The sequence below is a fragment of the Corvus hawaiiensis genome, chromosome 7 (assembly GCF_020740725.1).
Source record: "Corvus hawaiiensis isolate bCorHaw1 chromosome 7, bCorHaw1.pri.cur, whole genome shotgun sequence".
Classification (NCBI taxonomy): Eukaryota; Metazoa; Chordata; class Aves; order Passeriformes; family Corvidae; genus Corvus; species Corvus hawaiiensis.
The window spans coordinates 29,203,720-29,229,543 of record NC_063219.1 but is presented as its reverse complement, the minus strand read 5'-3'; the positions used below and the strand labels follow the sequence as shown (position 1 = coordinate 29,229,543).

General features: G+C 44.9%; 2 protein-coding genes across 37 annotated transcripts in view; one reads left to right on the top strand and one right to left on the bottom strand.

The window, feature by feature from the left end:
- The first annotated feature begins 3,252 nt into the window (after positions 1-3,252).
- CLASP1 (cytoplasmic linker associated protein 1) overlaps positions 3,253-25,824 on the top strand; it is a 173,814-nt gene continuing 151,242 nt past the window's right edge. For 19 of the 36 annotated variants that reach the window (XM_048310308.1, XM_048310310.1, XM_048310272.1 and 16 more), the window contains exons 1-2: positions 3,253-3,385; positions 15,585-16,059. In XM_048310308.1, coding sequence (XP_048166265.1) covers positions 15,865-16,059 — 195 coding nt within the window. In that variant the 5' untranslated portion in view covers positions 3,253-3,385; positions 15,585-15,864. The remainder of the gene's footprint in view (positions 3,386-15,584; positions 16,060-25,824) is intronic. The other 17 variants (XM_048310307.1, XM_048310289.1, XM_048310305.1 and 14 more) reach the window with 2 other exon arrangements.
- On the bottom strand, positions 8,435-8,960 carry LOC125328973 (solute carrier family 2, facilitated glucose transporter member 3-like). The gene has a single exon (XM_048310316.1). It carries the CDS (start codon positions 8,929-8,931, stop codon positions 8,470-8,472), a length of 462 nt encoding a protein of 153 aa, XP_048166273.1. The 5' UTR covers positions 8,932-8,960; the 3' UTR covers positions 8,435-8,469.

The window sequence follows — 25,824 nt, the reverse complement described above, 5'->3', positions numbered from 1 at the left end:
CTTAGATCTGGTTGCCCTTGGGGTATCCTGCTGTGCCTTCACGGTGGGTCTCCATTGGGAGCTGTCGCAGGCGATGGATGTGCAGGTCTGTCACAGGTGTGCCAGAGCTAATGCAGAGTGATGGCCCTGGGAAAGCTGAGAGGCTGCGCCGAGGAATCGAGAGCAGGATTAAAGAATCCTGAGATTAATGTCAAGAAACCTAAAGGGCAAGAATCAGAACAATGCTTTCACCTCCTACTTTTAAAATATTGGAAGAAAACCTGCAGGTTACAATGTATTTTGTACTTATTTTCCTGATGAAAACGAGGCTTATGTGACCAGTCTATCTGTTCGTTTCTATTCAACTGCCAGGCTAACTCCCTCCTTTTTCCTTCTCGGTGTTTAGGGGGGAGGAAACAATCTCAAGTTTCATGAGCAATGGAAGAGAGAAATAATCATTGCCAGCCTCAGGGGAAGGCAGGAGGGAGGTCGGGCGTGGTGTGATCCCTTGTGATGGAAGGCTGCCCTTCCATCTGCACGCGGATACAGCCCTGGACTAACCCGCCCGTGTCCCCTTGGAGGGGAGTGGCACAGGACACACAAAGGAAGGTAGGGCTGCTGAGAGAGCAGGGCGGATTAGAGGGACAAAGAACAGAGACCTGTGAGAAGCCAGGCATCATTAGTGCTGCTGCTCATGGAGCAATTTGGTTGTCTTAAATATAGGCATAAACTGTTCTAAAAGTCTCTGGAGGGAGCAAGGAAACAGTCATGTAATAACAGGCAAAAAAATCCAAACATTAGAGCTGATTAGGTGACAAATTTGTTTCTGTGTAGAGACTTTACCTGCTTTAAATAAAAATGTGAAGAAAACACATAGAGAAAGACCATGTCCACAATCTGTCAGTTGCACAATGATGAAACTTCTAAGTTTTGTGCAGTTGTTGTCTCCCGAAGTCTTGTAACCAAAGGGAGAATAAAAGCCACATTTTCTGTGCAAGTTTTATCTAGGAGGGGAAAAAAATACTTTAACCTATGCCAGCTGCATTTCTCAGCATTCCTTTACAAAGCTTTAGGCTGCCAAACAGTGACTGTAGAATCACCAGAAGTAAGAATCTGTGAAAAAAGGGCAAACATGTAATTATATCAGAAGGCAGTTTGGGGAGATTTCCAAAGCAAATGCCTCTTTATTGTAATACTGAAGAGAATAAAGTCACAGCTAAAGTGTGATACGCAATAAATAATAAATGTGTGATGCAAAGTTATTGATTTCTTACTGAACTAAACTAAATATTGCTTATCATAATTCACCTAACTTAGAACTATTCAGGTTTTATCTCATTTTCTTGTTCAAAATGAAATGTGAAGGTATTTGGGAACAGAGAGGGAACTGTCTAGACTCTCTGAGAGAACTTTGCCTGTAGTTCTAGCAGATCCAGATGAAGTGGAATGATTGGTCCTTTATTAATGTTCCCATGATCTCTGTCCTCAGAGATCATGTTGCCCTCCAGTTGGGAGAGTGCAAAACAGGAGAAGGGCAAACCACTGGAGGAGTCCTGTTTGCAGAACTGCCCAACCAGGGAGGGAAAACACTCGGCACATGGGTTGTGTTTCCTCTGGGAGCAGATAGAGAGTGAAATGGGGACTGGGTAGCCACAATAGTTGAAGCAGAGCTGTTGTGTCTCTACTGTGGGTAGTAGTGCTTAGCCAGTTAGGGCTCTCAGGAGATTAGCTACTGCCTGGGGGTAAGAACCATGGTAATTTCTAAAGCTGGTTTGTAATCACCTGCTTTCAGTTTACTGAGAGCTGGCATCCTTTTAAGCACTAATATCCCCAGCTTTCTCTTGACATCTGTGCAGCCTGTTCCAGACTTTACACTCAGCCTGTGCCGATGGCTTTACCCAAAGCAGCAGTTAGGTATTGCTGTGGAACCTGATGGCAAAAAAGAACAAACTGGCAAATCTAGGATTATTTGGAGGGGGCTTGCCAAGAGTCATTGCTGTGCCAGAGGCGCGAGCCAAGGAGAAGGGCATTATTATTTCACGAAGTTATTAATGAAAGTCAATCACTTGTTCCGCATACAGCTCTCCCATGTTTTGATGGCTCAGACTCTGTGCTCGTTGGGAGCTGCAGTGTTACGGAGGTCAGCTGCCTTCTGCAGCACAGAGGACGAGGACAGTGGTAGTTTGAGGGGATATGGAGATTCATTCCCCAACCAACAGGAGAAAAGCAGTCATGAGCCCAGGCAACAAGATGGTCAAATACATCTTGGTAAAGAGCTTCTGCACAGGGCATTTGTTTCCCAATCTCACCTCAGTTTTATAGTGGAAGCGCTGGAAATCTTTCCATGAAGGAGAAATAATTAGTTACTTTTAAATGCAGCTTTTTAACTAAGGCTGTACAAAACAGAGAGACATGGAGCACGTCCAGTGGAGGGCAACAAAGATGATTAAGAGATTGGAGCATCTCTGATATGAGAAAAAGCTGAGAGAATTGGGGCTGTTCAGCCTTGAGAAGAGACGACAGAGTGGACCTCATCCGTGTGTATAAGTATCTAAAGGGGGATGCCAAGAGGATGGATCCAGGCTCTGCTCAGTGGTGCCCAGCAACAGAAGAAGCAACGGGCAGAAACTGATGCACAGGAATTTCCACCTGAACAGGAGGAAGAACTTCTTTACTGTGCAGTGACCGCGCACTGGAACAGCTTGTCCAGAGACAGGGTGGAGTTCCCCCCACTCCAGAGCTGTGTGGGCACAATGCTGTGCCATGTGCTCTCGGATGGCCCTGCTGGAGCAGGGAGGTTGGACCAGGTGACCCGCTGTGGTCCCTTCCAGCCTGACGCACTCTGTGGCTCTGTGGAACAGTTTCCCTCCCCGGGGGCTCCCTAAAGGAGGGCAGTGCGCGGCCACGGCCTCACGGCAGCACCGAGCCCTCGCGCTCTCCGCGCGCAGTGCGGGGAATTCCTCTCAAAGCGTTTCGGCCTGGCCGAAGCAGCAGCCGGGGGCGCCGCAGTGCCTGGAGGCCGGTCAGCGGGGACGGGGCCGTGGCATTCCCGGGAACACGCGTGGCATTCCCAGGAACGCGCGTGTCCGCGCTCCCCGGCCCGGCTCCCGGCGGGCGGAGTCGCCATGGCGACCGGGCGCGCGGTAACGGTCCCCGCGCATGCGCACGGCGCGCGCTGACCTCACCGCGGTACCAGCGGCCGCAGGGCGGCGCCGCGCCGGCGCGCGGGGCGGGGCGGGGCGGGGCGGGCGCGGGCGGCGCGTGCGCTCTGGGTCCCCCATTCTTCCCGTGGTCAGCGGGGCGCGCGCGCGGCCATGGAGCGGAGCGGGCGCCGCCGCCGCCGGCACTGAGGGAAGGAGACGCGAGAGGGAGAAGGGAGCGCATCCGCCCGGCCCCCGCCCCGCAGGTACCGCCCGCGCCCGCACCGCGCGGGGGCCGCGGGGAGAAGCGCGGCCGGGGGGGCTTTGTGTGCGGTGCCGCCGCCGCCGGGTGACCGCGGGGAGCGCGGTTCGGGGCGGGGCCGACCCGCCCGCGGCACCGGCCGGGAGGAGCGCGGTGCCGGCTCTTCCAGCGGCGCGGTTCGGGAAGGGCAGGGGAGGGCGGTCCGGCGGGACCCGGGGTGCGGGGGCTGCCGGGGCCTGGCCCGGGGCCGCCCCTCGGCCCCCCCGCCCTGGGGCCGCCGGGCACCGGCCGTGCGGGCGCGGCGGTGCCGGGGCCGTGTCAGAGCGGGGGGTCCCGGTGAGGGTTCCCGCTGGAACGAACAGCTCCGTGAAGGGAGGGAGGTGCGGCCGTGCTGCGCTCAGCGAGCAGCGCGGGGCTTTGCTAACGCTTGAGGCTGCTGTGCTCCCGAAAGCATCGTGTGGTTTGGGTGGGTTCAGCCCTTGCGCTTGGCCCCTTTGTGCACGTGCCGAGCTCTGCTTCGTTTATATCTGGCTGCATTTTTAATGGAAGTTGGGTCGGAACTATGAGTTTGTCCGGAGAGGTGGGTTGGTCATTAGACAAATCGTGCAGAAATGCTTCAGAGGTACTGGATCTGAGTACATAAAATGTAGTTGTGTGTGTTACAGGCCTGTGTGGGCTCTGCTTAAGATATTTTTAATGCTGTACGTCTAAAGATACTGGTGAGGAAGGGAAAGGCTGCCTCCTTCCCCAACACCCTGCACAGCCGCTTGACAAGGTTGTGGGAAACTGAGGTAGGATAACAGGCTCAGGGTTGTCTGGGAAGCCTGTGGTGGAGTAGCACAAAGGCTCCCCAGGTGTGTGGGTTGTTTTGACCAATAGATCTCTCTGCCCCATGTGGACTTATTTCATAAGTCAGTGTTTAGTAAAGGAGACTAGGGTTAAGTAAAGTAGCATGTGCCAAGTCAGTGTTAATAGAGCAGGGATGTGGTTTCCAGCCCAGCACTTGTGCCAGCATCAGAGACAAATAAGTCTTAGTCCAGTCTGCTGCTGAGCAGTGCAGCCCATTTCTCTGCATCTTTTGGGCAGTTGCATCTCTGTTCTGTACTCCTCTTGATGCTGCCTGGGCACTGTTGAAGACAAATCAAAGTATTGTTGCTTGATACCTGGAGACACAGATCCACCATTTAGAGCTTAGGTTAGTTCTTGGAAAGGTTTTGGAAGTGCAGGTATTTGCTTCCATGTGGGATTCTGAATTGGATTTAAGAGGTTTGCAGCTGGAGAGGGGATACATTTGAGAACTTGGAATCGGAGTGAGCTTTCTCTTGAGAAAAGGGCTACACCCAAGTGCAGGATGGAACTGCAGTACTGTCATATTCAGGGTCTTCCTTGTCGTGGCAAAACAGCTTGATGTGTGGAATAAGCCTTTGTGCTGCAGTCCTGGGCTTGGTAAAGTCGAGCCTTTGCTTATTTTCTCTGTTGAACTCTGTCAGTGGGACTGAAGCCTGGAAGTTACGAGAGGGACAGAGGAATGACATGTCACCATGGGCAATTCTCTGTGTATTTCATAGTCTCCCTTGCTTAAATTTGTTTTTAAATTGTTGCCAACATAAATAGATTTTTTTCATACTGATGCCTGCAACATTCCTATGAAGTCCTTAGAATTTGTCAAGCAGCTTCAGAAGTTTCTGTTTCAAGAAGAAAAATGCCATGGAGTTATACACTTCAGCCTTGCTGCACTTAGCTGATAACAAGCGGTGTTAAAAGTGATAGAGCAGCAAGTTTGGAAGTGGAAATGTTTCTCTGGTTCACATGATGTTCCCCAGAAGTACAGCTGGAGAGAGTGCCTGTGATTGAATGAGTTGGTCCTCCATGCATCTTTGAAGTTCTATAGGAATCTTAAATCTATGCTGCAACTTAGGTATTAAGAAAATCGTATATTTAAACAGCAAAAGTCAAACTGAAATGATTTATCTGTTTCTCCCATGTTAATCCTTCTCTATCCATCAGGCAATTTGGTCAGAGCTGTTGGATGTTAGAGGATGAGAGTTGACAGCAAGTCTGGCCACTTCTGTAGTGATTTACAACATCACAGAGGAGGATGAGGGCGATGTCCTCTACAGAGGAGCCCTCAACTACCTTTGTGTCAGGGGCAGGTCAGAAGAAGTTTCAAGAGGCTGGACACAAAATGCTCAGATGGATAAAGTAGTGACCATCCCTGCATGTACCTTACCATTTCAACATCTGTGTGGGTTTTTGTGAGAGGAAAGCTTGTGGACTGCCATTACAGGTCCCTTCTGGCCTCAGATGACTTTGGCTCAGGCTCATGTGTCACCCTGAGCATCTCATTATCTCAGGCCTTGCCTAGACTAGGGCTGGAAATCTTGCTGGCATGCCTGGATGGGGCTTACTGCTGTTCATGCCTCCTTGGCTGGCAGTTGTAATTGAAGCTTCTCCTGGATTCTGACAGCGCCTGCTCACCTTGGAGCAGTGATTGCTAGTGCAGTGGAGAAAATGCTGGCAAGTATGGAAAGGTCTGTCACCCGAGTGAATAAAATAGACTGTCCTTGTCTATTAATTTCTTCAGACTGTGACTTAAGTAAATTCTAATCAGTCTGACTTTGAGGGGTTTGCTTCTTTCCTTGATGGAGGTTGATGTGACAGTGATGTGCAGCTTTACCTTTACCTTGCTGTTTGATGGTGTCCATTTCATGTTGGACTTTGCTCAGTTGCTCCATTTCCATCCCTCTATACAGTGTTGAAGTTTGCATTATGTGTTTCTTTAGAGCTCATTCAGTGGTTTGGATCTTGTCCATTGGACCAACCTGTTACAGGTTCTCAAAGCTGTGTGAAAGCCTGACGTGAGCTGGTTATGAGCTTTGCACAGTGGGATACTGAGGAGCTGAGCACATGCGTGTTCCTTGGCATTCTGCACTGCACTGGTGTCTGGCTCTGTCATACATGGGAGAGTTCACTTTCTCCTCTATTTGGCAGCATTAGCACTCTTACACCTGAAAAAAACCACACGACAAAACCTAAATGAACTGGGTGGAGTTGTAACTGCTCAACTTATAGAAGGGCAACAAATGGGTTTTGTCCAAGAGGCTGCAGGTGCTCCCCAAGAGATTTGATCTCAATTCATGGTTAGTGTTTGAGTTCATCTCGCTTCCTGTTCTGGCCTTTAATCAAATCTCTGCATGTTTGGCTCTGCAAGGAGGGAGATGTCCATTCTGCATCCAGAAACAAGCATGCCAAGTAGGAGCCACAAAATTAATAATTAGACAAGTGTCATCATCATTAGTTTATTGTGAGTGGGAAGATTTAAAAATCTCTAATTTGTTTCCACTGACAGCAAGATAACAGACTAAACAGCCTGACCAGGCCAGTCCCTGATGCAGCGTTTCAGTATTTCAGGATTAATCTGTGGCCCTTTCTTTACATTTTGCTTGTAGATGCTTTAGATTCCAAGATATTTCAGAAAGCCAGATTTAACCAACAGTAATTTGCTGAGGCAGAGATCTGATCAAAATAAAGTCAAATTTTTGACAGGTGTTTCAAAGTGCTGCTGAGCAGAAGGAAGGAATTGCAGATGTGTCTCTGCCTGTTACATGCAGGTGGTTTTGTAGGGCAGAAGTTCTCTTAATTCTTACTAAGGTTCAGCCCAATTCATGGTAGTGTCAAATAAAACCTCTTCTGCTCCTCCCTGTCCTGTGCTTCCTCCACCCACTGTTTTATGTACCTTGAAGTGTCATGGTGGCTTTCTGCACTCCTCTGCAGCCTGTGTTGAGGGATTTCTTTGGCCATCCACTTTGATGCAGTTGCAAGTGCCAGGCTGAGTAGAATCTGCTTAAGCCTTAATGTAAAGGGTAACCCTCCTTCCCCTCTCTGGAGCTGAACTGATTATAGGTGCTGGCTTCTACTCCCCTGTCAGCAGCTGAAATCCTGCTGCTGCTGAGTTCTCTCCTTGGCCAAGAATTTCCATGGCAGCCCTGGAGAACAGGGGTAGGCAAAGACCCCTGTTTTGCCATGCAGAAAACTTGTGCTTAGAGTCACAGAAGAGACATGGGCGTTAGCTGGGGAGCCTGAAGAGAGACCAAGAAAATAACCTTTTTCTAAAACTGTTGACGTGCAAACTGCTGCTGTTGCATTCCACAGCCAGTGTCCCTTGAGGGCTTGCACCCAAGGTTTGATCTTGTGTATTATTTTTGCGTTCCAACCTGTCATTTTACTATTAGCACTTGTCTCTCAAGTACTTCCTTCCAGGGTAGTTCTGGCTTGGACTTCTACACAAAAACTTACTACTGTGTCACTAGCCAGTTAATTATCAGTAAGAATAGCAAGGTCCTGGAGGACTGGAGTAAGAAATTTATGTCAAACACACTGCTCTCTTTAAAATTCAGTTATTCAGATCTTATACCAACGTGTGATGGTGTCAGTTTTTTCTTTTCCCAAGGTGTTCTCTCACCCTCAGTTACCACTGCCACTGGAGACTTGTTTTGCAGTGACTCTGGGGAAGGCACTGAATTCCTACCTTATACCTGCCTGTAAAATAGGAAGGTGGTATCATACTACTTTTTTCTTCAAGTGATGTACACAAAGGAGATGCTTTCCATCTTCAGGACTGCCTGAATTAGTAATCTTAGCCCAAGGGACTTCATCAGTCACAATGCAGAGAGAGATTATACGATTCAGATGTTCTGTGAAGCCACTTGTCCTGCCAGCAAACTGCAAGTGATGATGGGTCACTGCTCTTATTCTCAGTGGTGCTCTACTTCAAACCTTGCTAAGCATTTTACCCACAAAAGTCTATTCTTTTTCTTTTCTTCCCTTGTTGTTTTCCAGATGATCCAGTATTGCTGCTGGATTGTGGAGGAGAGGGTTAGGATGTGACTGAAAGATTTTTGGCCTCACTCCTAGTTGCTGTAGAAAGGGGGCTGATGCCACTTCCATTCTTCTGGATGCCACCACAGCCCCTTGGGGGGAACTTTGCACACCAAGCTGGAAGGTTGTAGTGGTTTGGTCCAAAATACTCATTACTGTTTAATGACTCTCTAGGCATGTAAGAGTTGAAGAATGGGTGTGTCATGGATCTTAGGCAGCTGCTTTGTCAGCTTGTATGCTGTTCAGCTCCACCATGGGGCTCTTCTGGGGTGACGTGGGGGTGTTCGCTCCTCGTCCTTCAAAGCCCCTCGAGATGTCTTCAAAAGTCCTGCCCTTGGTCTCTGGCTCTTTGAAGAATGTGAAGACAAAGAAGATGACCAGGAAAACAAGGAAGATGAAGAAGACATAGGAGCCACATAGTTCCTCTGCATAGGGGAAGAGCATTCCCACCAAGAAATTGGAGGTCCAGTTGGAACAACTGGCCACTGCCATGGCTGCAGGTCGTGGGCCCTGGCAGAAGAGTTCTGCCACAATGAACCAGGGGATAGGGCCAGGGCCAATCTCAAAAAGAGCCACAAAGCCAAAAGTGGCAGCAGTGCTGATGTATCTGATCCAGTCCACGATGTCCTTTAGAGCTAAAGCTACAGTCATAACAGCAGCACGCGCAGCCATGCCAGCCAAACCAGCTAAGTGGAGGGTCCAGCACCCTGCACGCTCCACCAGGAACAGTGACACCACAATATAGAGCCAGTGCTGTATGGTTTGTGTGCCAGGGTCCCACAGTGTCAGAGCTGCAGTCTGCAGGCTCTGAGATAAAGTTAGATCTCTAGAATGAGGGACAGGGAGGATATTTTTATATACATAAACCCAAAACTCGGGTACTATTTACAGAATTAAGTGTCATGATGATAGTCATGTGTCTCTGCTGCCACTGGTCCTATAGGCCCTTAATAAGTTGCTTGTAGTACATTACCTTGGAACCATGAACTGAGATGTCTACAAGAGGGAGTCTGCACAGAGCAGCTCCTGACATTGTATGATTTTGAGCTGCATCTTGATACTTGAACTGTTAAAAAGGAAGGAGACCTTGAAAGCTCATTCTAGACTCGTCCTTGGTCTCAGACAAAGTTAAAACCAAACTAATTTCAGAGAGGGGTTGTATTAGGGAAACAAAAGATGTTAAAGCTCATCTCATTTTCTACTGTACTCTGGAAGGGTTACTCCCCATTCTGCAAAGTGGTTTCGTTAGTGTAGGGTATTGGAGTCACATTGAGTGACCTGCGAGTTGTCTTGATTTGCTTCAGCTTCATTACTGAAGAGATTTTTTTTGAAGATTGTTGCATTGCTGAAATTGGTAGGTCTGTGTGAGGTGTTCAGCTACCCAGGCAGCAGTGTAAACCTTTAGTAGAGGCATAAGAATTTCTATTATCTGAAGCTTATCTCTCGTCTTACCCAGGCTAGGTAATGCAACTTTCACAGGCAGCATCTGGTCTAGAAGGACTGTGTATGGGGGAGAGGGCCACAGTTAGCTTAAGCCCTGGAAATCTTTCAGCTGTCTTCGTTCTAGACATCTGCCTCAGTTTTCCTGATGGCGATGGAGTTGTGCCCTGCTGGAAGTTGCTTACTGTCTGTGCTTGTGAATATGAACCCCTTAAGAGACTCTAGGCAAGTTTGAAGACCAGCCAGTATTTAGCAGAGTCCTAGCAAGCCTTCAGACCTGGCTCTTCTGAGGATGAACTGCTTGCAGCAGTAGAGTTTTACAAACACTGCTTTAGTATGGCCAGTGCTGTGGGAGGAGAAAGAAACCCTCATTTGAAGACCTTCCCAAAAAGAAGCTGCATCCACCTAGGCAGTGCTTTGCTTATCAGCAAGGTTGGACTGAGAAGTGGTGGCACGGGCACTGTCTGAGGACAGTTAAAGTTACTGGATGGGCGTGGAAGAAGTGCATCAAGTGCCTCCAGAGACACTTGGTACAGGGAGATAAGCACCGGGCTGTCCCTCCAGCTAATTAGACAAGCATGAGTTGTCAGTCTGGAAATCTAAGATACCATCTTTGGATTAGGGGGAGGCTTAAGTATAGGGCAACACTAATTACTGATTTAAAACAATCACAGTGATTGTGTAATATTCCCCTGGCACTAGAGAAGCATTATTGCCTACTTATGGATACAGGTGAACAGTGGGGAGAGCCCATCTGTCAGTTGCTGGGTGTTTCCTACAAACTCAGTTTGGCTCCAGAAAAATGTTGCTTTCCTCTTCAAGTAGGACACTTGATGTTATACTTGCCACCTCCTTCTCTCAGAGTTTGAAGAGTATGAACACTTTGAGCTGCTTTGTTCACGGCTGCTTGAACACCCGAGGGAAGAGTAGGTTTGATTGAGTGCATGGTGACTGTAATGCTTTGTAGAGGCCTGACCTCTGGGGAGGGTATAGCTGTACTGGTAGAAGCAAAAATAGAGAAGTGGACAGAGGGCTGAGAACTTCCACCCACCCTTCCTGCAGAGCTGCAGTTTGATACTGCCTTGCTGATGAGATCTCTGCTTAGTCTTTGCGGCACGTGGGTTCCAGGTGCTGTTCTAATATCTCTGAACTTCTTGCCCAAGGGGCTTGGCTGGCAAAGCAAGTTATGTTGTTTACACTGCCCACCTTGCAGAAGTGGTGAACTACTGCAGGTTGGATGCCTGGTTACTTTTATACTTGAAAAAATTGCTCCATGTGGTTAGGATGGAGATCTCCTGAAGGATCAGAGTTCTTTGTTGTGGAAAGTCAAGGTCTGTCGAATATACCTTGAACTAATTTTAAACTGAAGTGACTACACAATTAGGTCCTGAGACCTGTGAAGAAGGAGACTTGTTGGTACAGTTGTGTTGCTGTGTTGTTTCCACAGCTGTTGGGCTACAGCTAACCACATATACAAAAAAAAAAAGGCACCAAAGGAGTGTGGTCATATTTACAGGTTGGTTATAAATTAAGCTTACTGGCTGGAAGTTGAGAGATACCTTCAGGAAGATGACTGGAAAGAGCTGGTTATTGAATGGTGCTGGCTCTTGCCTCCAGTGATTGTGAGTGGCAGCAAGAGGCTTGTCTCTGCATGCTTGTGTCTGGAGCGGTTGTGTTTTGAGCAGTTGTCTGGGGAGGTTATGGACTGCATTGACTTTTTGGCAAATGAAGATGACAGTGAAACATGACAAAGATGATAATCTGATGTCTAGAGCATAAGAGAGTGGAACATCATTTTTAAGGTCAAATAGCAATACTGGAAGAACTCCCAAGGATAGGCAGGACCCTAAGAGAGTAGTAGAGCATTTTTAATGTGCTTCAAGTTCCCTTCCTTGAAAGAAGGAAGGAAATCTTGAAGATGATTCAAAATTTCCTGTAATGTTATCCTAAGATAAAGTCTTACTTGAGAATTGCAAATCATGCACTTTCACTTAGTCTGAGGTCAGTGGTGTTTTCCTAAGTGCTGAAAAAAATCATTGACTTAGGTACCTGGTTTAATATTGCCACAGCATCTTAGGTAACAAGTCTTTCCTTGTTACTGTTTGGATTAATTTATTCTATGTGTTGAGCCAGTTGCTTTACTGTGAATTCTGTCGGTTTTTATGCTGTTATGATGGTAGTATCTAAGCTGAGTAACTTTGGGCTGTTTGGTCTTTGTCAGCTTTCCCCTTTAAATTCATAATTTTGAACTCCAAGGTGGCATTAAACATAAACCTCTTTATAGTGGCTTTCTGCTGGACAGCTATTGATGGAAAATTTGGGTGTTACAAAGCACATTGTTTTGATGGCTCATTAGTGAAACAGAGCTTCTTTTCAGTGACAGAATTGGGGTAGTTTTTTCTCTTGGATTATTTTGTCTACATGTTGAGCCTAGCCTGTCTCTTCAAGGGCAGACTATAAGGCTTGGAGGAGGACTGGAGAAAACCCTTGCTCTGGAACTTACACTGGCAACCCATCTCAAAACTTGGAGGAGCTCCAAACACAGGACCTGTGCCACTGAGTTATTAATTTTGAATTCTGCATGGCTGTTCTTCTGTGGGAAGAGGTTGTACTCAACATCCCAGTCCAACCAAAGCTGTTTATATCTTGTAACACTGGCTACCCGGAAGGTCCAGGAACAGAAGTAGACCACTGGGGCTGAGATTGTGGCTTAGTGTTTTTCAAAGATTGTTATGTGGGGAGCATCTGCCCAGATGATTGCAGACTTGATGGGATGCAGCAGCCATATGCTTCATTGTCTGAGAAGTTAATTTTTTTGTCAGCTTGGGTCTTGTTTTGTTTTTCTCAGGTGTTATTTTTTCCACTTCCTCCTGTGGGGAAGAGGGGAGTCAACAAACTTCCTAACATTGTAGAAAACTTTTTTTTTTTGAGATGTGCTACTTAAACACCTGTTAGCTGGTAGATGCAAGCTACATTGAGCTTTTCCTCTTGGCTTCCTATTACTGTTTTCCTCAGGATTGAAAGATGTTTCTGGCTCTTCTTCCCTCTTTGCATTTGATAGTGGTGCCATAATGTATAGTGCATCTTCTTTAGACTCCTCAAGGTTGTGGACAAATTTGTTCTTCTGTAGTGCACCGTGATTTTTATCCTGTGCCTTCCTTCATGTGTTTAAAAAGCGAGGAGTGTGGAGAGAAATTTGTTTACAATAGTTTGCTTTAAGGATTGCTTCTGTGCTTGTAGGCAGAGACTTCTTCAATGAAAACCACATAGAAGACAGACCTGAAACTTTGAATGCTCCTTTCTCATGGCAGTATGGCCAGCTAATGGTTTCTGGACGTGTTGGGACTTGCCTCTGTGTGATGTTAATAAAAAATGGCTATTCTGTGGTAACTAGCACTCCTTCACACCCTTCTGTAATCTGAATTTTCAAGTTTAAGCAAGTTCTGCATTTCCATTTTAAAAGCAGTTAAGACTTTTTTCACCATATTCTATCCAGTTTAACAGAAGAGTCCCTTTCTGAACATGTGTGCAGCTTCTGGAGTCCGGAAACAAACTCCTCAGCTAACTTGAAGGGTTTCAGCTAGAATGTGGTAGCAGTTTAATACCAGTTCCCTGTCCCTTCTCCAGTAGCTCCGTGCTAGCCAGATGTCCAGTGAAATGCTTCCCTACTATGTGAAAATCCTTCCACTGAATATTTAGACACTGCTGTGTGTAAGACTGTCTCCCGTAACTGGAGTGTCTGCAGCAAAGAGCAAGACCAGCCTGTGCTGGAGGGCAGGGCAGGGGCCAGTATTCAAAGCTGCAGACAGGGAGACCTGGATGAAAACATCTGCTGTGCTTGTACAATTGTGAAGTGGCTCTGGTTTTGTGCCTGTACTGCCATGGGAGTGAGTGCCATGTCATGAACATTTTGGTTGAGGATGGGAAAGCTCAGAGTGCTTCTTTCAGGTTTGGTGCTAAACTGACCCAAGTGAGAAAGTGTAGCATCAGTAGAAACAGCAATAAAAAAGGCAATGCTTCCTTCTAGTTTGGAGTTTTCATTTAGAAAGAAAAAAGGTGTTAAGAGTAGTGATTGGAGGAAGTGTTGACAATTTTAGAATTTAAAATCAAATCCGTCTTGAGGTGACTTGAAACAAAATGGTGGGAGTTTTGAGTGTCCTTGAGATGGTTCAGGTTGGGGTAGGGGTCATAACCAGTAATCTGTCACAGCACTAACTTAAAGCTTGAGGTGCTGTGTGTGCAGTTGCAGCCAAAGCTTCCTTGCTGCTCTGGAGGTGAGTTTTTGCTGGCGAGGAGGGAGCTTAGTGTACAGACAAGAGCAATCCCTTCTGGCTGAGGGTAGGATTTTCCCAGCAGTTGGTTGAGGTGAGCCCATGGGTGTACAGAACCAGTTTTGATCCCAATCAGCCAGCGGGAATTTGAACTGGTTGCCTTGAATGGAGTGACCTGCACTCTGGTGACTCCTGCACAACCAGTGTGGGAAGCTGGGACACATGTGGCAATGCTTGTAGGGTTAGGGAAATGCTTGGAGGTTAAGCCCTCAGAGTTGAATCTAGATGCTGTGCTTGGTGGTGGTAAGATGTGGCCAAAGAGGATGGGGGTGACATAATGAACTGAATAGTCTGCTGTGCAAAGGGTGCTTTTGTTTCCAGGCTGGGGTTCTTATGTGCATCTCGTCTGTGTCAGGTCTACTTTGTTTTATTAAGACTTTTGTGAAGGCTTTATTTGCTCAAACAGAAGGTATTTAGATTTGCTGCCCCAGTGCTTCCAATTAGTGAACTTGTGCCTCCAGCTTCCTTCCAGTTGTTTATTGAACCAGGTGTCTGCTGCACAGTCTCTTCCCTTACTCTGAGCTTGACCTGCTTTCCTCATGTTGGCAGAAAAAGTAGGGCAGATTTCTAGCTTTGAGTATTATTAGCCAGGAAACAAAAAGATGCCCTGGGTTTTTATCACCCCCTTCCTAAAAGAGCTAACCTGTGATGAGGGACTGCTTCAGGAAGCACTATGGTGATGCCAGGAGCCCTGGTCTGTGAGCAGGTGGAGGACAAACCCCTAGTCTGTTCCCTGGCCATCTTGTGGCATTCATTTGGCTGCAGGTGGAGGGACAAAAAAAGTCCCTGATGAAGTCCATGGACAAGAGAGTTTATAGGGTTCAGTTTAACCAGAGCCCAAACACACGGTAATTTCTTTTTTCTTTTTTTTTTTCTTTTGCATAAGCCAAAAGCTTCTGAGGTGATACTGTGCCTCTGAGTGGCAGCAAAGTCTGGCCTGACCTTTCTTGTTGTGGCCTTGGTTGTCAGAACTGTGTTTAGAGTGTGCCAGTGAATGCTCTTTCCTGGAGGTGTGTAGTTGGGATGTAACAGAATTCAGCCTGGAAACAGCTTGAGCACCTAGTTTTTGAAAGCTGATCATTTTACTTTCCTGGAGCCCTGTGTTAGTGCTTTATCTTGCTGACCAGCTGATGACATTGATTGCTGAAGGCCAACAGTCAAAACAGCATCCAGACCTCTTCCTGCTTTCACTTAAAGTAGATAGGTTTTCCTGGTGACCTGTTTAAGGATTTTGTCCCCACCTTTTTGGGTGGATGGTGGCAGTTGCAATAATACTGATTATTAATCAGTAGTTACTTTAGGCCACAATTTTATTGTCTGTCACTAAAACTTCCAGGGACCTGATGGGTAACTGCTATTGTAAAGAATAACCAAAGGTTTTTGTCCTGACCTACCTTGTTTGATTCCTTAAAATAGACCAATGCTGCTTGTATCTGACTTACCACAGCTTCACAGCTGTATATGAATAACCTATTTTGTGACATGCTTTCAGTCTTTTTTTTTTCTTCCAGTCTTAATTTAACCTATAATACTGTTCTTTTTCATTTCTTTCAGAATGGACTGCTGAATTGGGATTTATTGCAGACTCAACTGTACAGTGCTGCTCGTTGCTTCATCTATTACCAGTTATTTAAATTGGACTTTTAATATCCTGCCAGCTGCTGTGCACACACACATGCTGCATTGTTGCCATTCTCAGAATTGCATCTTTGAAACCCAGGCCCTCAGTAACCTTCATCGAAGAAAGAGGCGACCTCCTGCGTACGTTTGTAGAGGGAGATTTTGGCCCTGCTGCCCTCTGGCTTTCTGGCTGGTGCTGTATTTCTGAGACACCATGGAGCCCAGTATGGAGTACTGCTTAGCGCAGGTGCTGCAGAAGGATGTTGGAAAGAGACTTCAGGTTGGCCAGGAATTGATAGATTATTTCTCAGATAAACAGAAGTCAGCTGATCTTGAACATGATCAGACTATGCTGGATAAAATGGTTGATGGACTGGCCACTTCTTGGGTAAATTCCAGCAATTATAAGGTAAGACTTTGTCATGTGGAATGTGATTACTGTCAGATGTTTTGATGTCAAGTGCTACTTGATCTAAATGAAAGCTGTATAGTAGACATTCTATTATACTGTTCTGTAAGCTGGTAATTACACTGAATCAGTGATTGTTGTTCCAAATCTTGGCAGCTGATAGCTGCTATGATATTGAGGACTCAAGGCAGTAAGAATTCAGTAAATGGTGTTTTAAGCACTAGTGGATTTACATTTGGTGTTCATAGATTGTGGTATCTTGGTTTCTTTGTGTACCTTGTTAGCTGGTGGCACTCTTTAATCATGCCAGTAGTTAGCAATGTTGTTGATTTCCTGCCATACTAAAAGATTTATAAAACTGAAAAAAGCATATATAAACTGCACTTGTTTTCACTGTCATTAAACCTTGCTAGACTTCTTTTCCTATTTTCTGTGGGCAACACAGTAGATCAATTGTACTTGGCTCAAGAAAGGTAATGTCTTTGTGAGTCTTCTGTTGAGTTTGATAGTGTTGAGATGAGCTGGTAGGACACGGAACTCCACTGCCTTGTTATCCCTGTCATGTTACTTCATCTCCCCACAGGTTTAGAGAGAAAGTCCTACCACAGCCATGTACTGTGGGAGTGGGGAGGGATTCTCAGCTGTGGCTTGAAAAACTCCTGTCCTGGTCTGTTCATGAGGCTCTCTGTAATAGAGTACTGAAGCTATTATATGGGATGTAACAGTGTTCCTTTTTGATGAGTCCAGAAGAATCTCAGAGTGAAAGTTCCTACAGAGCTGAGCCTGAAGATATTTCACTGAGGGTTGTACTGGAGTTCACACCTGTAGAAGTGAAGGAGAGACTGGCTGTATAGGTTGTAAGTGCTCTGGAGCTCAACATACTCAAATTAATTAAAATTATTTTTGACAGAAGTTATGATTGGGAAGTGGTTGTGAGATTGCAGTGTTCTGCACAACTGCATTTCTTTCTCTTTGTTTTTGTCAACAAGCAGCTGCTGTAGAAGCTGTTTGGCATGTAGGGGAAAAAAACCCCAAACACTAAAAACACGATCACCAAACCACCAAAGCTGATATGGTCTCAATAGAGGATCTGTTCTGGTAACCTTAGAGCACAGGAAGAAATTCTTAGTTTGCTGTTGTGAACAAGCAGTATACATATAATTTTCTGAGAGTATTGCATATTCTTATTGCCCCTTTTCTTGCTAGTTGGTTTTCTCTTACAAACTTCCATGATTCTGGGTAGAAGAGTAACCCAAGCACAGTAAAATTGAAATTGTTACCAAATGTGCTATTTGCATGGATTTCATGAAGTGATGTGAATCACAGAGCTGTGCAGTGCTTTGCAATCCCTGTATCCCACTTAGTTTGCAGAATTTCTATTCAGATAACTTGCTCGTCTTCCCAGTCTTTAGTCTGTTGAACTACACACTTATGATGATCTCTGTGGTATTCCTTTTCCAGTAACAAACTGGTGGCACTTCTGTACTGCAGGGACTCTGTTCCAGAACTCATGCTGCTGAGATGGCTGTTCATTAATGTGTGTGTTCTATAGATAGCATTTGCTGTAATTAATAAGTTCTAGTAAGCATAACAGAGACATGTCTCAGATGTCTAGAGGGTGTTTTCTCAGTGAATGAGTATAATAGGAGATGTGAAGCTTTTGAGTGGGGCAAGCTGACTGTTTGGAGGTCAGTGATGTGGTGAAGTCTACTTCAAGATCCAGCCAAGGCTTAGTGCACCCTCTTATGCCAATCTCTTCCTTTTGTTTTAATGCCTGCATCATCATTGCCTTTTTTCCTGACTGCTTGTGGGGTGTGGTTTGGAAGCTCTGCTTTTTCTGGTGTGACAGAGCACAGGGGAGCTGGTATCTTTGATCCAGTTCATGGATTAGTGTGTCAACTTTAGGAGTGAAAGGCCAAGCATCACTGCTCTAGGATAGCCATCTGGAGAGCTAAACTGCAATGGTCTGGTCACAATGGAAGAAGCTGAAATATTTGTAGTCTGTTCTCACCTCAGTCTCTTAATTTGAAAAGTATCAGCTTAAAACAAAGATTGAGATCTGCATGATTTGAATTTGATTTGATTTGAATTTGAATCTGATTTGAATTTTCCTAATACGTGAGTGATAAAGTGTGTGTTCTCAGAATAAGACTGAGTGTGGATAACAGATCCATTATCTTGGGACAGCATGCAGTTGATTCATGGCTCCTGCCTGTCTAGGACTCCTCTAACTAAACCCTTGTGCTTATATGTTATCACTGAGGAAACATCAGCAAACAGAGAAGTGACATCTCTAAGGCAAACTAGTTCAGTTTGGATTAAAAGGAGCTTGAACTGATGATGAAATTGCACCTTTACAGGAAGGGCTCGAGCAGTGTCCCTCATTGGCATACAAGTTTGATCTGTGTATGTCATGGCCATCACTGACCTTTGTAGGCTTTGCTGTTTTTCTGTACATTGTTTCTATTTTTTCGTGACACTATTTTATGCAGCCCTTGACCTCAACACAATGACTGTAGACAATGGAGTTGTCTTTTTCAAGAGATTCAGGAAGAAATAGAATGAAGGAGGGCAGAGATGCTTTTCTTTGCTTGGTGCTGTCCAAGTCTGTTAAAAACATCATGTGTAAAACATAGTGAGGCTTAACATGCTTCTGATAGCGCTCAGTACTCTGAAACTCCTCTAACAAATGGTCTTGTGACCTGATCACTGGTTCCTCCTTTGTACCAGGCAGCTGCCTTACGTGCAGAAGGCACTTGGATAGTTCAGGATAGTTCAGCTTTTCAAGTCAAGGAAACATAAAGGTGATTATATGAAACAAGGCACTGAGGTCCAGTGCAAAGCCATTTGCATGTTTGTGCTTGCCAGCAGTGTGCTTGAACTGCACCTAACAGCCATTGCAGGCTTGAGTTTTCCCAGCAGTACTTACTGGTGGGTAGAAGACAGACGAATGGGGCAGAGTAAAAAGATGAATTCTCTTTGAGAGCTCTTACTCTTCTTTGGAGCACAGTTGCTTAGAGCAGACAGCCTGTGTGTGGGCACTAGGAGTTTTGGATTACACCAGTGAGGTTGGGCTGGGGAAGGTATAGCAGGATGCTGCAGACCAAAGAGGAATTCTGCCTCTGGTCTGTTTCTTCATTTTGTGCTTTGTTTGCTTGGTCAGTGGTGTTTCAGGATGGTGGTTCTGCTTGACTTATTTCTTTCCCTGATAAGGATACAAGAGAATTATTTTGGTGAGCTTTGAATCTGTGAACAATAACTAAGGCCTGCACAGAGCTGTCTGTCTTGAGACATGAGGCAAAACAGCACAGCAGTGTCAGAGGCTTCAGCCTGCCCTCTCAGGTACACAATCCTATGGCAAGGGGAGAGAGCTGAAATCGTCGGTAATCCCTTGGTGAGCCATCTCGCTTTGAGCTGCTTCTGCAGTATTTAGTAATGCTGATGTTAAGTGTGCAGCATCTCCTGGCTCATCTGTGGCTGATGAGCCTTTCTCAGTACCCAAACCATGGTGTTTCATATTAAGGTGTAATGTAAAGTAATACATACAGGATCTTAAAGTAGTTTTCAATCAGCCTGATACTCTGAGAGGTGAACTGAGAGTGTTCAGCAGTGACCTTCTCTCGCCTGCTTCTCCTCAACAGTATTGGGAAATGAGGTTTCTTGCACGTTTCTTTTCCCTGGGATGTGTTGCCTGTGCTGTTTGAGTTGAGGTTTCCAGTGGAAACAGCCCTTGTTACTGCAGGGTTTTTTTTAGACAAACATCCAAGATTGAACTCGGAGATCGATGGTGACAGAGCCTTCAAGCAGGTCAGGGTCCAACATACTGAAGAGAGATTCTATTCAGTGTTTTCACATGTTGCGGAGTGGTAGGAGAGGCCAGTTTGAAGTGAAACTGGATGGAGGTTTGCAGTAAGGAATTGGATGAAGCTTTGTATTTTTTTCATGCACTTTGGCAAGTAGTGAATTTTGGTTCTGCACTGCTCTCACTGGACAGGGTTTGCTTTCCAAGGAGAGTATCTCACCTCGCATAGGATGGTCCCTTTGTCCCAGTGCTGCTGGGTCTGTGCAAGGCTCTGTGCCCAGTGGCCTGCAGGACTGGGTTTTGCCTCCGAGAGGCAAGTTAGGAACTGACATGGTTAACAGACCCCCAGGTCTGAGGACACATCCACAGCCTCCTGCTGTGCTGGTAGACTCAGTCTGTCAGGGCAGGGCTGTGTCCTGAGCTTTGTTTTTGTTTATGTATGCAGCACTTCAGATTTGATTTGTTTAGCTCCCAGCTCATTTTGTTACTGAGAGAGACATCATGGTCTTTAAAGTAAAATGTGAGATGTTAATGAGAATTTTCTTGATATGGTGAAATATTGCATGGATATTTTATTTCCCCTGACAAAATTCCTAATAGCATTAGAGAAAGCAACCTTCCATTCTGATGTGTTTCTGAATATCAAGCATTACAAGAGCACGTTTCACTGAGCTAAAGAGAAATAAAACTTGCATACATAAATTAGCTGGCTTTCTTAAACTGTGTTTTGAATAATTTTTTTTTGCTTGCTAATTGAAGGGTAGAACAGATGGTGCAGGCTTAGTTTAAAGTGACGTCCATTAGAGTTACTTAAGCTGATGAATGGTTGTTCACTATAAGCATACATTTGTTCTCTATACCATGTTTATTTTGGTTGAAATTCGGTAGAAGAAATCCAGATTTAAGAAATAATTATCATGCATGGTTATGGGCTGATATGATAATTTGGTGAGTGTGTTTTGTTGAGTGTTTAATGCATGGAGGAAAAGGGCTTTACCATCTGGGGAAGAAAGAGAGACTTGTAAAGGGTTTCCAAGCAGCTGCTGTTAGCTGCTGAGTTTTGAGCTGCTGGGGGTGCATGGAGATCAGTAATGTATACATTCATCTAGCACTTTCATCCCTTAAAACCTTTTTACCATGAAGCTGAAATTGCTAATAAAAATGAATTAAATTAGTTTAGAGGCACAAAAGATATGAGAAAGGGACTGTGAAGGAAAAGTGATCTTGAGATCTGGACTTGAGAGTAGAGCCTATTCCTTGCATATGCCCATATTGCAAAAAGTATCTTGGCAGAAACTGCTTTTGATGACTTTCCTTGTGGGGAGAAGAGTTACCTTAGGAAGGAAACTCATTTGGTTTGAACTGCATTTGTGGAGTGTGCCCAGTCCTTATTTTTAGGCTTCTATGCTGGCATGCTCCTAATAGGTGGGTTTTCCTGCCTTAAACTTGTCCAAGAGCAGTGTTTTGGCTTCAGGATATCCAGTTTCCTGTAGGCATTGATGTTAATTCCCAGTCCAGCTGATGAGTTGTTTTCCCTCTGGCTCTAATAGCTGGACCTGCCTTCCCAACACTTTAACTGCTCCGTGTGGTAATTCGATTGGATTATGGTGCAGCTCTTACCTCTGGTACCAACAGTGTGGGCAGTGCCACAGAGGGTGCAGTGGAAAATAGAAGATTGTAGCGGCTGGAGTAGATCAAATTCAGTACTAGCTTCAGACTTTTGTATTCAGGGAAGGGGAAGAACTATGTGCTCTAGCAAGTCAGCATTTAGAATTTCCCTGTGGATTTTTCTTCATACTTAAAAGGTAATAATGACTGGTGTAGCAGGATGGATTGTCCTTTTCTGACTGCAGTGGGAAGAACTGGAGTGGAGCAGTAATGCTTTCTTGTTTTATGCACAAATGTGGATGTGCTACTGATGGCATAAAACAAAAGGTTTGTGAGTCTGAGTGTACCAAAGAACTGCATCTTTCAGTTGTTTACCAAGGTATTACCAAATAAAATATAAATAATGAGAACCTACAGGATCTCAAGGGAGTGTGAAGAGTGAAAACAGTGTTGAAATAATGAGGACAGAAGTTTGTTTCCATAGTGGCACATTTATGCCTAACCTCTTTTCCACTGGCTTTAGAGCTCAATATCCAGAACTCATTCATGAAATGGAGGGGAAAATAACCCCATCCCTGAGAAGAAATGTAGCTTTTGCAAACCGAAGTGTATTTTCTTTGGGTCAGCTCTTTCAGAAGTAGTTGAAACCTGGAACAGAGTCCTCAGGCGTCCCAGAAGTGTCTGCAACACAGCAACCTTACAAACCCTAATGAGATGCTTTAGACCAACCAAGAGTTTCACATACAGTAAAATTCCTCCAACCGTTTTACCTCTCTTGTTCCCACCAAAGCAGCCTAATTGCAACACTTACATGGTGTTTAATTAAAGACAGCTTGATATCCTGTCTTTTGGTAGCTCGTAGTGGATGGTGAGAAATAAATGGAAAAACGGGATACGAAGTAAAAGTCTCCCGTACCTATCACTCTGGGCTTGTAGGGATTTGAGTCCCTGATTTTGTTTGCTGACCAAATTAAGTTCCCATAGGATTTGAGTGCTGGGACTAACAAATGTTGTCTGTGACTGTTTTTTTTTCTTCTTTGTTTGGTGTATCAGTGTGGGGGGTTTTTTGTTTGTTTTTTTGCATTTTTGTGTGTGTAGTTTTGGTTTTTTTGGTGTATGTTCTTTTAGGGGGTGGGGTTTTTTTGTTGGTTTTTTTTTGTTTGTTTGTTTTGTTTTTGTTTGTTTGGGTGTTTTTATTTTATTTTTGTTTTGTTAGGTATGTTTTCTCTTGGGTGTTTGGTAGAGTGACTCCCTCAGCATTGGCAAGGGCAACAGGCTCTAGTTTGGGACTGGGAGTCTGGGTCAACACACAACAGACTGAAGCATTGTGGTTACTAAATTGAGAGGATAAAGCTATTCCTTTAATGCTGGTGTAGTGTTTCATTTGCAGCACTTCAGTGCTTGTCACCAGGGTTTATTAGAGATCTAGCACAGTTAGCCAGCGCTCAGAAAACCTTGGTGTGTATTGCTTCACTGCAGGCTAAGGGTCACAGCTGATGCATTGGTGGAAAAGGCAGATTATTGGGGATTTATTTTCATGGGATAAGGGTGTACTAATGCTATTGTAGAGTGCCTTATTGGGCCCTTCTGTGGCATGTGTTGTACAGTTCTAGTTGCCTGTCTGTAAGGAAGGAATTCAAGCTGGAACAGGTGCAGGGAAGGGCTAGTGGGGTGTGCAGGGTATTGGAGAGCCTGCCTAACCAGAGGAGACTAGAGGCTTGGCTTGTTTAGTTTACAGTATGAAGACTGACAGGGAGTATGACTGCTGTCTATAAATACATCAGACGGGTGACCGTCAGGGAGGGGAAAGAACTCTTAGATTTAAAGGGCAGGGTTAGCACAAGAACGAATGGGTATAAACTGGCTGTGAGTAAATTTAGGCTGCATGTCAGATGAAAGTTGCCTGCAGAAAGATCATTGTAAAATTTGTGGAGCTAAATAGATAAGGACAAGACATTTGGTTTTAGGATAGATCTTGGGATGATTTTGAATAGTTTATGTGCAGTGTAGAGTAACAGGATTATGCACAGTGATAAGGAAGTTTCATTTCAGTCCTTTGTGTGAGAACATGTATGATACTGTGCCTGAAACTGCTTGAAGACTTTAAGTAAAATATTTTAAAGAGTGTACTGGTTTTGGTCCTCAGAAATCCCAGAGTGACTTACAGAGACTGTTCATGTTGTGCCTGTTACCTATGGAGTAAAATTAGCAGTCATTTATATGCATGTGTGACCCACCTCCCTTCTTGTTTAGTAGGTAGCAGGGTGAGTAGGAGTGAATCCTCACTTTCCCTGACATGACCTGAATGGAAGGTTAGTGTCAGTGCTGGATTTACTGGCACGTTGATTTCTTTGCTAGGCTCTAACTTGTTCAGTGGGGTTTTGTTGTTCTCTTGATGCTGAAAGAAATATTCATCAACCCCCAGGGTCCTCCCACCAGCACCAACCTGTTAGCTTCTCCATTAAAAAGTATGCACATTCTTCCATGTCTTCTTTGTGGGATATTCCTTGAAGTTGTCTTAAAAGCTGTTCTTGTCTCACCCTTTGAACTTCCACATGAAAAAATTGTCTACTGAAAAGTCCCACTGTCAGTGGGCTCTAGTTGCCTCTGACTTGGTCTAGTTTTAATTGAGTCATTTTGTAAGCAGGGAAGTTGTATGAAGCCTCATTTCCTTTGACTTTTTCTATGTAGATTTGCTGGTATCTCTTGCTTTGGTTTTCCTCATGCTGAAGTCTGTGTTTTAGTGGAATCTCTTTTGGTTACTGTATTTGTAAGAGCATATCATCTTTGGTATCTCTGTTTTCCCTACCATGTTAGGTTGAAGTTTGGTAAACTTGGCTAAAACTTTGAGAAGTTGGGAAGAAAAAAGAATATACAAATGTTAGATCAGCATTTTAATGATCTCTTCCTTAAAAATGGGACTGAAAAATACCCGATAATACTCTTTTTTTAACATTCCAGTGTGTTCTTAGCATTAAGTGCACCTATGGGATTTTTTTGGAGGACCAGCTCATGGGACCAGGTAGTCTGCTGCAGGGTTACCTCTGTGTTTCAGATATGCATTTCTGGCTCTGGCAGCCCTTCTTTTTCAGCAGGTGCCTTTTGGAACTGAAAGGTAACGTTACCTATATGGCAGTTGGATCAGCTCTTAGGATCACAGGGTAATTCAGGTTGCAAGGGTCTTTGGACTCACCATCTAGTTCCATCCACCATATCAGTGTATACTGTCAAGGCCCTAAAACTTATTTCTTACTTGTTTTTTAGAAGAATTTATCAGTAGGTAAGTGTCCCAGTGTCAGAGGTGCTTACATGAATTGACTCCTGTGTAAATGTTTTTGGGATGCCAGTGATGCCAGCAGTTTTGTGTGCTGAGTCACCCAGGGTACCAGTAACAGTTTAACTGAGACTGAGCACAGTCAGATTTGCCCTCCTGCTTGCCTTGCTCAGAGCTGATGGTTGGAATTGTGCTTTGTGTGAGTCTGTATGAAGCTGCCTTGTGTAATTGTATCCTGTGTGTCGTCTGGTCTGTGGCCATATCATTAAATGCAGGAGGGAACACAGTGGAGACATGTAGTCTCTGAATTTCTCCAAATGAATGTTGCCTTCCACAAATCATTCATTACTTTCTTTCTAGATGAGATCTCTTTTTTTTTAACTAGGCAAAACCTACTGAGTTCCTCATTTGTGCTAAACATGGAACTTTAAAACAAAGCAATATTTGACTATTCAAGAATCGGAGCAAAGACTCCCAGTTATCACACCATGGAGAGCCTCGTAATTTTTTATGGTGTGGCTGGGATTTTAGCCAGAGGAGAAAATGTGTAGGGCTGAATCTGCATTAAGTGTGAGAAGAAAAAGCATTAGTAGCCACAAAAATTTTCTATCCCCAAAAGTAACTCCTGGAGAGAAGTTTGTGGAAATGATGAAAAATTGCACAGTAGAGCCCCATTCTGATGTAGAACCATAGCATGGCTCTAAGGAACCTTAAACATCATCTGGTTCCAGCCCCCCTGCCACTGGATGGGACACCTTCTGCTAGACCAGGGTGCTCAAACCCTCATCCAGCCTGTCCGTGCCCTTTGTGTGGCAGCTCTGCTCCTACAGGCAGGATGTGTGCACACAAGCACAAAGGCTGGCAAGATTTCTTTGGGGTGTGGAAGCATTGTGAGGTGAACTGTGGTGGTACCGCTTTGCCAATGTTAAGAGTGTTTGTGCCAGTCAGCTGGTAGTTGAGAACCTGGTAGCAGCAAATGGGAAACCTAAAGTTGCTTCGATTCAGCATGTTACGAAATTATATTATCTGAGTAATATCTGCATTTACTGTGAAATGTGTATTAGGAATCAGCTCTTTGTGC